Here is a 12333-nt window from a genome sequence, read left to right on the forward strand (position 1 = left end):
TAATACATTTTTACAATCTCATTGCAATTTAACCTTGTATACATAGCGAAATATAGCTCAACACGTGGCATGATGGGAATGAAACACGTGGCTTAGTCGTTTGGTTTGGTCGGGACGAGAGATCCCGAATAAACCCGGAGAAATTCTTCGGTCTAGTTGGCCCGGGTCATTTATGGAGGATCGACGTTACATGACCGGCCCGGATTCGAAGCAAACGTTACGCCTTAGAATTAAAGTAGCATTTATTGTCTATTATTACTCATTATTAGAATTAAACTACATCTCAATGCTGAGAATTGCAACTATAAAAGGAGCCAAAAGCTCTATGTAATGATCATCGAATACCATTTTTACTACATTCAGAAATTCAACTTATACAGTTTAAACAAACAAAATTGTTCTTTTATTGATTAGTTACTTCGAGTTTTTATTTCAGCTAGGCTCAGAGTTCCTCCGAGGAGATATTCATTAAAGGATAATCTCCGAGACTGCTCCGGCCCAGACTTATTTACTGCTTTAGAACTTCATATTTACTTGATTTTTCTACTTGTTATTAGCTATTCATTCCTTATTTATAACAAATCAATTCACGTATCCTTTAAACCACAAACAAATTTAATTGTACTCTTTTTAGGGTAAACAAACCTACTGTAAAAGGTTATTTGTCTTATTTATCAAGTTATTACTATTAATTTTACTTATTATGAATAATTACTTATAATTACCTTTGAAATAATTTGATAGTGAAAAAAATTACACCATCAATGTACAAAGGTTAAACTCTTACATTTGAACATGATTTGGTTAAAATTCGAAAGAACGTATATTTATTTTAAACTCGAAATAGAAAAGAAAGTTATATAGAATTTGATCCTAGTCATTCAAATTCAGCTATTGAATCCGTGAATCTAGCGTTGGCTGACTTCCACTAATAAATGGGGAAAAAAGAAAAATTGAGGACACAACACATACACACACAGCGAGATTCCTCAAATTATTACCCCAAAAAAAAAAAGAAAAAAAAAAGAGAGAGATTCATCAAAAAAAAAAAAAAAATCATCTAGATAACCAGAACCAAAATTTTGTGTTTTATTTTATTTTCACTTATTATTCTTTTTTCCATCTTTTAATGAAAGTCATCCCCGGGCCCCGGCTAGATTTGCGGATTCAACAATGTTTTCTTAATCCTGACAATACAGACTTCTCAAGGGGAAATTTTAGCATATAAAAATAATTATAGGGAATTAATTTGGAAAAGTAATTAATGCCTATGTAAATCAAAGAATCAACTCAGCAATTAATTGATTAACTTCTTCTTTTTTCCAATTTTAACCATCCGGTATCAAAGCATGTTGGCCCGACAAATACGAAATAGACTTGACTTCGAGACATCTGGTTAACAGTAAAGATCAGATTTAGACTTTCAATTATCCAATCACAATTCTCGGTAGAGTCAGAGCTAGAGTTCTAGCTATGATTTCGATAGAACCCAATAGCTTTGGCCAAAATTATATATTTGTGTTGAGAAATGAGTTGAATATGTAGAAATAATTTATCAAAACGCAGTGAGCTATAGAATTAAAAACTATAAACTCAATTTATAGTCTCCGGCCCGGTGATGCTAATAATTAATTTACAACTACAAAGAAAGGAGCAAACTAATGAAAAGACAGAATGATTTAGAAAATGGAAAAATCCAAAGTGAAGATGCTAAAATCAATTCTCTTTTCATACAATTCATAAGGTAAAGTCTCCGAAATCAACCTTATCACTAGAGGAGGAAATGGTAAACGAAGACTCAGCTAGTCCAAAACTGTCTCATTTCATTGTATATAACACCACATTTGTTCCTTGGCTTAATTCCAAGCCTTGTTGGAAGTCAATCTAGTCTATTTTATTTGCCACTATTTTATACATTGTGCTAGCTAGATCATTAGTCTAAAATTTCCCAATACCTTCCTTATTGCTAGTATAAATATCAACCCTCTTTCCACTCTCTTCCATGCATTAATTCACTTTTTCTTCTTCTCTCCTATATCGAATTCCAGTAACTAGCACAAAATCACACACAAACAAAAAAAACTTTAGCAAATGGAGTCTCAAGCTAATGTTCCTAGATGGACACCTAGTCCAAATAGATCACCACATAGACGTCATGAATCAGAGACAAATGAAAGTGTTAGCTTTGAAGAAGATATTTCTTTTAACAACAAAAATCCAACCAAAAATTTCCCATTTAGTACAAGTCCACCACCTAATATTGGTGATATTGAAGCACCATCACTAAGGGTTGATTCTGAAATAAAAAGGTCCTTAGAGATGGAAATTTATTATGAAGCACCACCACAAACTAGTGTTCCTCCTCTGATTAGTACTAGTAATTTTGCATATGATGATGTGCCTTTGAGTACATTGATGTTTAATAAAGGTGGTCATGAAGGTATTTCTTTAACATGGAAGGACTTGTGGGTAACTGTGCCTGACAAGAATACTGGAAGGAGAGCTATATTGCAAGGGCTTACTGGTTATGTTCAACCTGGTGAAGTTTTGGCCATTATGGGTCCTTCTGGTTGTGGCAAATCCACTCTTCTTGATACTCTAGCAGGTATTTTTTTTTTTACCAATATTACTTGTTTTTTATTCGGTTTAGTCATTTGGTATCTGAAATTTTATAGACCAGTAATTTAAATTTGTACTGGGGATTAAAACTCTCCTAGCAAAACTTTTTTTATTCTTAAAACTCGAACCAATACTATAGTTAGGGCCAGAGGGATTAAACCATTGCGTTTACATTCCTAGCTAGCTTGGTGATTATTTTGATGCCAGGGATTGGTCATCTAGTCCTAAAAACAATTTTTTAAAGAAAAATCACTGAATTTACTGACAAATACTCCTTCTTGATAAAAAGTATTTTCTCTATTTTAATTTATACATGTCTTTATTTTACTTTTTAATTTGTTTTAAGAAAATGCCTAAAATAGTATAGTTGGTAAAAATTGGAACATTCTGCTTAAAATTATAGTATTATAGAATTGGCTTATGCACTACTACACCACGTACTACACGGATGGCTAAGGGTCCACAGATTTTGACCCAAAACACCACCGAGTTGAGTATTTTCCGTTAAATTAAATGAATGAAAAGACGTAAGGGAAAAGAATGTTTTAGTCAACTAGAAAGAGATTTTTTTATCGTGTACGATATTAGTTTTGTACTCCGACTAATTGAAATTTATGCCGGCTAAGATTCATTTAAAAAAAAAAAAATTATCAAGATTTTTTCATCCTCAGGGCTCAACTCTGATTAAGTGTGTGAATCGTATTCATCGTACCACAGTCCCTACTGGTGCTAAACAGAGACCCGGCTGTATCGACAGCTAGTAGATACATTAAAAATAAAAAAATAAAAAACTGAGGAACAAAAACAAGAATTAACGTTTAAGTTTTTTTTAAAAAAAACAAGAAATGAAGTTTATGAATCTGATTATAAGGTGGACTTAATACAATTGCAGGGAGATTGGAGTCCAACACAAGACAAACTGGAGAAATTCTCATCAATAGTCGGAGGCAATCACTTGCTTTTGGCACTTCGGTATAATAATTATCTCACCCTTTTTTTCCCGAGTTTAATTTTTATATACTGTCAGTCATTACTAGAAAATCACTATTTCCCACTGTAATTTTTCACTAAAAAATGTTCAGTGCTATTCCCATAAAAATCAATGAGAAAAGAAAAAACAGTAATGTTTTCACACGAAAAAATTAGATTGTTTCCCAACGTTTTAATAGTAACTTGTTTCCCATCATGCGTTTTCTCAGCGAGTTGGTTTAGTGGGAATGAGGTGGGGAAAATCGTGTTTGAAGAACAAATTTCTCATTGATTCGCTGTGGGAAAAATCTCTTTTCTAGTAGTGAGTGTAATCAACACTAAATATACTTTTTTCTAGCTACTAAATGTTTCATTTTATTTTATTTTCAAAGGCATATGTGACACAAGATGACACGTTGATGACAACACTAACAGTGAGAGAAGCAATCTACTACTCAGCTCAACTCCAATTACCTGATTCAATGTCAAGATCCGAGAAGAAAGAAAGAGCAGAAGCAACAATAAGAGAAATGGGGTTACAAGATGCAATGAACACAAGAATTGGTGGATGGAGTGTTAAAGGATTGAGTGGTGGACAAAAGAGAAGAGTTAGTATTTGTATTGAAATACTAAAACGCCCAAAGCTTCTGTTTCTTGATGAGCCAACAAGTGGACTTGATAGTGCTGCTTCTTATCATGTGATGAATAGAATAGTTCAATTGGCTAAACAAGATGGAAGGACTGTTGTGGCTTCTATTCATCAGCCTAGTAGTGAAGTTTTTGAACTTTTTCATAATCTTTGCCTTTTGTCCTCAGGCAGAACTGTCTACTTTGGTTCCATTACTGGAGCAAATGAGGTATCACACTCTTTCCGGAGTTTAACTTCTATACGCCGATAATATAAAATATTTTATACTATTAAATCTTTTAAATGATAATTACTTATAACTATAAAAGGGTTGAATTTTAACTTGCACAAAATTTGCTTGTGAGTTTTGACGCTGGACATGTCAATTTGAGCTAAACAAGTTGTCGTGACACGAATCGCCCAACTCAATATATATTTTTTTTAATGACCATCTAACCAACCAACTCCAAAAATTTATGTTTCTTTGTTTTGATAAGCTTTTTTAAAGACAATTTAAGCTTTGCCCAAATTGACTCAAAACTTTTAGATGAACTAACTTGGGTTATTCTCAAATTCACCTTACAATGAATATATGCTAGCCTTACCCAGCTAAGGCAGGTTATAAGTAATATTTTCATAAGCTAAATTTGACACCCTGCTCGATATTTAGTATTTAAGAAAAAGACTAAGCTAGAATCTAATGAATCTTTAATTCCAATTTTTCTTGCAGTATTTTGCTTTGAATGGGTTCCCATGTCCAACAATGAGAAATCCATCTGATCACTACCTAAGGACAATCAACAAGGACTTTGATGTTGTAAGTATCCAATAGCTTCTTCTTCATTTAAAATCTAATTATTTGCAGAGAAATTAATTACTATAGTCTATAGCATTGTTAGAGATAATTACGTACTCATGAGGGACTAATTGTCTCATTGTCCATTTTGACCTTAATTATAATATTAGGATATCGAAAAAGGAGTTAGTGGAAAAATCACTGCGACAGAAGCAATCAACATTTTGGTTAAGTCATACAAGACCTCACAGGGCTGTCAACAAGTGCAACGTAGAGTTTTGGAGATTTGCCAACAGGTTTGTATAGTCATGTATGTGATTCATAAAATGGAATTTTTGATCTTATATAAAATTGCTTAATTGGTAATTAATTTTATTTTATGAATATTTGTGTAAAGAATGGTGGAGAAGAGGCAAAGAAAGGAAGCCAAGCAAGTTTCATAACTCAGTGCATGGTTCTCACAAGGAGGTCTTTCGTGAATATGTATCGTGATCTTGGCTATTACTGGCTTCGTTTTGCAATATATATTGCTTTGTGCTTGTGTGTTGGGACCATATTTCATGACATTGGCCACGACTATGGTTCCATTCAGGTAAACATTTGAACTTTTTTGATAATTTCGAGTTTATTAGATCCGCAACAAACATATAAGATATGAATAAAATACCAAAAATTATGACTTTTAACTTTTATGTAGCATAAAGAATTTCTATACAATGAAGTGACCTAAAAGATAATTACAGATAATTGTCCATAAAAAGAAAGATCAGTAACCACGAAAACAGATCTCCTATTATAACATGTTATTATTTTATAATGGTAGTCTACAATATTCTTATACGGTCAGTACATAGAAGTTAAATCTAAGAAGTTCTAGTTTCATTGCAGTATCAATACTATAAAGAAAAATGAATTAGCTATGAAATTCATCGATAATTTGTCGCTAAATAGCCAGTAGCTAACTGGATTTGCTAATAATTTGTCGATGATCCGTCGTTAATTAAGATTACCGATGAATTTTTGTTGATTATGACAGAAGTTGTCCGTCGCTAACTCCTGTATTTTCATAGCGTAAGATGCAATTTAACTCGTCTAACAACTTCCTTTCTTCCAATCGATATGTTTTGCAGGCTAGAGGTTCGATGTTGATGTTTGTTGCAGCCTTCTTAACCTTTATGGCCATTGGTGGATTCCCTTCTTTTGTCGAAGATATGAAAGTATGTCTCTTCTAACTATCTGTATATAGTAATTTGTCCATTTATATATGTACATAAAACCTCTCAAAATATTAACAATTATTCTAATTATTTGGCTTTTTGCTCCTAATTGCTAGATTTTCACTCGAGAAAGACTAAATGGACATTATGGTGTGGCTGCATTTGTGGTGGGAAATACATTTTCTTCCATTCCTTATCTAGCAATGATCTCAGTAGTACCTGGTGCCATGGCTTATTACCTCGTTGGATTACAAAAGGGGTTCGATCACTTCGCCTATTTTGCATTAATGCTATTCGCAACGATGATGTTAGTCGAAAGCCTCATGATGATTGTCGCCAGCATTGTCCCTGATTTCCTCATGGGAATCATAACAGGTAAGGGTATCAAATGAGAGGGTTGAGCTGAATTTGGGCTGGTGAAATAAATAGTGAGTTAATAAATGGGCGGGTCAATAACTTGCCAAAAATTTCATGAGCTGAAAATGAGCTGGGTCAAAATGGGCTAACTAATGGGTCATAACTCAATTTGCACAGCTCTTACCAAATTTTAATTAATTTGTTTATTTTTATAATTTATTTAAGGAACAATTGACATAAATAACCGCATACCAACATAATAGCTGATAAATATAATATACACCTTCTATACATAATTAGTGTATATTTTTTGTAGATTTGGATCGCGGAAAGCCCCTTTTTAGTTACCTAATAAAAAATCTTCATTATATCTTTATATAACATATTAAACCAAAAAAAAAAAAAAAAATTAATAAGGTTTCTCATGGATCAATTTGGGTTATATATCAGCCCAACTTTAGATGATTTGAATTGGACGGCTCCTTTAACTCATACAAACTTGAAAAGGCTAGGTGAATCATGTTTTTATGGCTAATTTTGTCACCTCTTATGACAGGAGCTGGAATTCAAGGTGTTATGATGCTTAATGGAGGTTTTTTCAGATTGCCTGATGATCTTCCTAAGCCATTTTGGAAGTACCCAATGTATTACATTGCATTCCACAAATATGCAAATCAAGGGTTTTACAAGAATGAGTTCTTGGGATTGAATTTCCCTAATGAGCAAATTAGAGGGCCATCTATAATTAGTGGTGATGAAATCTTGAGAAATGTATGGCAAGTGCAAATGGGATATTCAAAATGGGTGGATGTTGCAATAGTATTTGGAATGGTGATACTCTACAGGTTCATGTTTTTGGGAATAATTAAGACTGTGGAGAAAGTTAAGCCTATGATTAGAGCATTTATGGCTCGTTCTTCTAAGAATCCAACTCATGCTGAAGATCCAGATGCTTAAAGAAAGATTATTATTATTATTATTATTATTATATGGAGTGTTAATTATATTTTGTGTTGATGTAAAATGTGTATTGAAGTTTATTATAAGTTGTATTCAAGACCAGGCCAATGCCTTGTTGGTCGATCGTTTACCTACTTAGCGAGTATTAAAAGTTGGAATAAATTCATTTTTCCCTACTTGTATCTTGTATGGTGAATTGATACTGTATAAACTATAAAATCTTATTTTAACAAATTAATTTTGGTTTATTAATTTGAGGTTTCTTGTCACAGCTCAACGTAGGGTGGACATGGTATGGTAGATACCGATTACCATACCGAAACAGAAATTTTTAATACCACGGTTTCGGTATTATGGTATTTGGTACGGTATTTGATATGCATTTTTAAAGAGTTTAGTATTCGGTACGGTATTCGGTATTCATAAAGAAAAATACCAAAATACCAAATACCATACCAAAGTATATAATTACTTATACAGTTCATACATCTTAGTATTATAATACTAACAAATATATAAATTAGTATTATTAGAAAACTAATTGTTTAAATATTGAAACTTTGACTACTCTATCTTGATTTAAATGTCTTTTTTGTGTAATTGATTTACGAAGGGGATTGCTTGTACTTTCTTTTGAATATTTTTACGTGTAAGGTGTTTATTACATAATAATTGAGACGTTTCTTAAGTAGCGTAAGTCATAATTCTCCACGATATGAGTATATGTAAGTCGAAGTCGGACAAACTATGGTACCGATTTACTGTACAGTAAATACTGAAATCGAAGTTTAAAATACCGAACCATACCGAATTAATTTGGTATGGTAATGGTATAGTATTTTTAGAAACCGAAAATCAAAGTTACCATACCGAAGTTTCAAATACCGTACCATGCCCACCCCTAACTCAACGGGTGTTGGCGTTGAACATGAAAGGGGATTCGCTATAACAGTTGCCTTTGACCAATTATATTGGAGTGAGAGCAAAAAGTAAGGCAATATACAAAGGCGATTTCAGAATTCAACTGTTAAGGCGTCTTTTGGATTAAAGTTCAAGGAGATAAATTTGTGAGGTCCATAAGTCTTTAGATGGTCCAAAAGGGGATCGAGTCAAAGCGGACAATGTCTTGATAGTTGGATTTAGACCTACTGTGGAAATATCTTACGAACATGGTTATCAAAAAATGAAATAAATTAAAGACTAATCACCTAGATAGAGATAACAAAAACTATACTTTATTTTTGGTGAACAAAAAAAAAAAACATACCTTTATTTACTTTGTTTCTTTCACTTGGTTTTGATCTTTCAAAGACAAGAAATTTCCAGCATATATACCTCCACTCGTTGCTAGAATTTAAAGAAAGTTCTAAAGTCAATTAATATGATTATTACAGAAAATAAAAAGGAGAAGAAAGATGCGCTGGGTCTTATATATATATATATATATATATATATATATTTCCCATTTGATTAACGGTAATAGTTTTAGAGTTCGATTAATCACACCAAAAAGTCTTATTTTAAGAGTAACGAGGCATGATTCTCTAAGAAAAGAGTGGCTACCTACTAGAGCTTTGACCAGCACCACCTATTAATATTACGTTTTGCGCCTTTCAGTTGTTGGATGCACAAAACAGCTTATTCCCCTTGTGATTACTCCATTGACCTTTGATAAGTTACACATGATTGCACGTAATCTTTACTTCTTCTTTTTTTGTTGCTTATGCAGTTGACTGACTAATAACTTTAAATTAAGGGATAATTTCAGAGACCTCCCCTCACGTTTGCCTTCGTAACACTTTCCTCCCCTGTGGTTTATAATATTACGCTTACCTCCCTTATTTCAATTTTTGTGTAACAATTCTTTTTACCTATTTTTCATAAATGTAAATAAATAAGAGTTTGACTACTTTGCCCTTACTAATATACTCCTTTGTATAATATATTCTTTCCTAAATTCCTTTAAGATAGCTACCAAAGACTAACACACAAATATAATCATGAATTTGATATATGAATTATATAATCATGCTTTACTAAATCTTAATGAGGTTTAACAATTTTGGTCAATGATTAATTTATAACACCTTTAATAAATATATTTAGAGAAAAAGAGCACATCTGGGCGTTAAAGTATAGCATCAAAATCTATAGAATAAGAATTCTTAATCTGCAAAACCAAACGCCATGGCATTTGCAAATTAGTACTCCGTGATTTGCTTTCTTTTGCGTAAAAGATTGATGATGATCTTGCTTAGAAATAAAAGAGGAGACGGAAGATGAATTAAAAAATGTGGATTCTATGGTTGTCGAGAATTAGGACTTTAGAGCGAAGGGTTTTTTATTCTTAAAAAACTTGTTAAAAAGATTTCTACAAAATTGTTTAATTAGAAAGATTTAATTTAAAGAAGGGCACAATAGTCAAACTCTTATTTATTTACATTTATGAAAAATAGATAAAAACAAGTGTTACATGAAAATGAGAATAAGGGAGGTAAGCGTAATATTATCACCTTTCTCTTAGAGTCCGCGACTTAAGTAGCACTAAAAATAAAAAGTTGTACCAAACTAGTGCAAAAAAAAAAAAAAATTCCATTAATAGTATTCACGCACGAATTTCGTGCGTGAAAGGACCAAAGTGCAAAATTTCACTTTTGGCCTTTCACGCACGAAATTCGTGCGTGAATGAGGGACCATAAATCGGCCCCTCATCTTCCCCACCTTTATCGCGACGTCTCCTCTCCCACCGCCATTAACCCCTTTTTTCGGTTAATCCCAACCCCCTTAAAACTATAATTTCGTGTTATTTTTCAATCCAAAACTCAATATTCTTGGTATATTGAAGTGTAGGAACAAGTTTCTAAGGTTGGATTTCGGAATAGAGCGGCGTATAACACATTTCAAAAACTCAAAAAAAGCTTCAATCTAGGTATTTCACTACAAATTTTCTATTACATTGTTAAATATATTATTATCTAAGCATGGTCATTGTATAACTGTGGTGGATTACTCGTTTTCCTTTTCTTTTTTTTTGCGTTTTTTGGGCAGTCCGTGCACTGTTGGGACTGCCCATTTTTTGGTTTTTTTTTTTTTTTTTTATTTGTTTATCTATTGTTAATTAGTTAATTATTTATTGCTTGTTTATTTAGTATTTGTTAATTATTGGATTAGCGACTTAAGTATTTATTAATTGTTAGACTAGCTATTTCAATTGTTAGGCGGCTAATTATTTATTTTGTTTTTGCTAAGCCAATTGTTTATTTGTTAATAATTTCTTAATTGTTTTGTTTCATTAGTTAATTAATTGTTTATTTGTTAAATATACGATAATAATTTATTAATTTTTTGATTAGTTACTTAATTGTTTATTTATTAAATATATGATAATAACTTGTTAATTATTTGATTTGTTAGTTATTTGTTTATTTATTAATTATTTATACTAATTGTATCCTAACTAATTGTTAATTATTTAACTCATCTTTATATTTTAGGAATGAAAACCCTTAGTTTAGGATTCATAACCCGTAGCTTAGGATTGAAAACCCTTAATATAATTTTCTATAAAAGATTACGTAACTAATATTACTTGTTAATGATTTATTTAAAATACGTAAAACAGATGGGTCACCACAATCTTTAATAAAATTTTCGATAAAAGATTACATAACTAATACTAATACTAATACTACTTGTTAATGATTTATATAAAATGCGTAAAATAGATGGATCACCACCCTCGATCCGGCCCTTCGACCGAGAGTTCTTGTATCTTCGGCCCCGAGCATAGGTCGCAACATATATGGACATCCGACCCAAACGGGAGTCTCGGTCCGTATCGGTTGGGGGACTCGACGCCAAGATCTTAGTCGCTCGCCCCACATCCTCGTGTCTGGATATACTACGTCGGGCGGTATCTACCGGTGCGTCGAAGTTGGTCGGGTACGGACGATAGGTCGCTAGTGGCAAAGATTGATTGAGAGGTGGCGACCGGAGACGCACACATTTCATCTTCGCACCGGTGAGGCTACCATTACCTTTCAGGATGTGGAGGTCATTTATGGGCTACAGGTTGATGGACGCCCATTGTATATTGAGGAGCCTCCTGTGCTGCCGCCTTACCGGGATGAGTTGATTAGGCTCATCGGTTTCGTTTATACGGATGGTCATATTTCCGGCCGCAGTCGGCTTTTGTTGTCGGCCCTTTATGCTCACTTGCGCCCCTCACGGAGACATGCGGCATCCGATTGGAGAGGACACGCCTGGCCGATGTTGATCGACGCGCGCGTCTATACCTACTCATCATATTCGGGGCCATCCTATTCCCGAACACTTCGGGTTCGCATATGAGCTTTGAGGTATCTTCGGTATATCGACGATCTCGCCGAGATAGGATGTTATAGTTGGGGCGCCGCTCGTGCTAGCTACATGTCGAGGATTACGCCGATGTTCTACACGAGGCAGGGTCCCCGCATTTTGCTCGCTCCTTCGGGTTATATATTTAAGTGCGTGTTATTATACACAAAATATTTTTTTTTAAAACGACGACCGAGACCTTTTTTTAATTGACTATCGGATATGTGTGTGGACTAGGTTGAGACACTTTTCGGCCCATGCCAACTCGACCCTCCCGTCCCGACTATCTTCTTGTCCCGATGCCATACGCGCGGAGATGGTCGCGGCGTACGCCGACGTGTGGAGACGCACCACAGCCTTCTCCCGTTTAGGGATCAGCTAGACCGCATGACGGCGCAGACGGTATGTTCATATTTTGGATTCACACGCTA

At 33.7% G+C, this 12333-nt stretch overlaps 1 protein-coding gene across 1 annotated transcript; it reads left to right on the forward strand.

Annotated features, from left to right (window-relative positions):
• Nucleotides 1-2073: 2073 nt before the first annotated feature.
• Nucleotides 2074-7798, forward strand: LOC132068475 (ABC transporter G family member 1-like). Its single transcript, XM_059462072.1, has 9 exons — nt 2074-2605; nt 3512-3591; nt 3981-4445; nt 4947-5033; nt 5183-5308; nt 5410-5604; nt 6143-6229; nt 6346-6604; nt 7143-7798. The coding sequence occupies exons 1-9, from the start codon at nt 2092-2094 to the stop codon at nt 7541-7543; spliced, it is 2214 nt and encodes a 737-aa protein (XP_059318055.1). The 5' UTR covers nt 2074-2091; the 3' UTR covers nt 7544-7798.
• The last annotated feature ends 4535 nt before the right edge of the window (nt 7799-12333 follow it).

Source organism: Lycium ferocissimum, chromosome 8 (assembly GCF_029784015.1).
Source record: "Lycium ferocissimum isolate CSIRO_LF1 chromosome 8, AGI_CSIRO_Lferr_CH_V1, whole genome shotgun sequence".
Classification (NCBI taxonomy): domain Eukaryota; kingdom Viridiplantae; phylum Streptophyta; class Magnoliopsida; order Solanales; family Solanaceae; genus Lycium; species Lycium ferocissimum.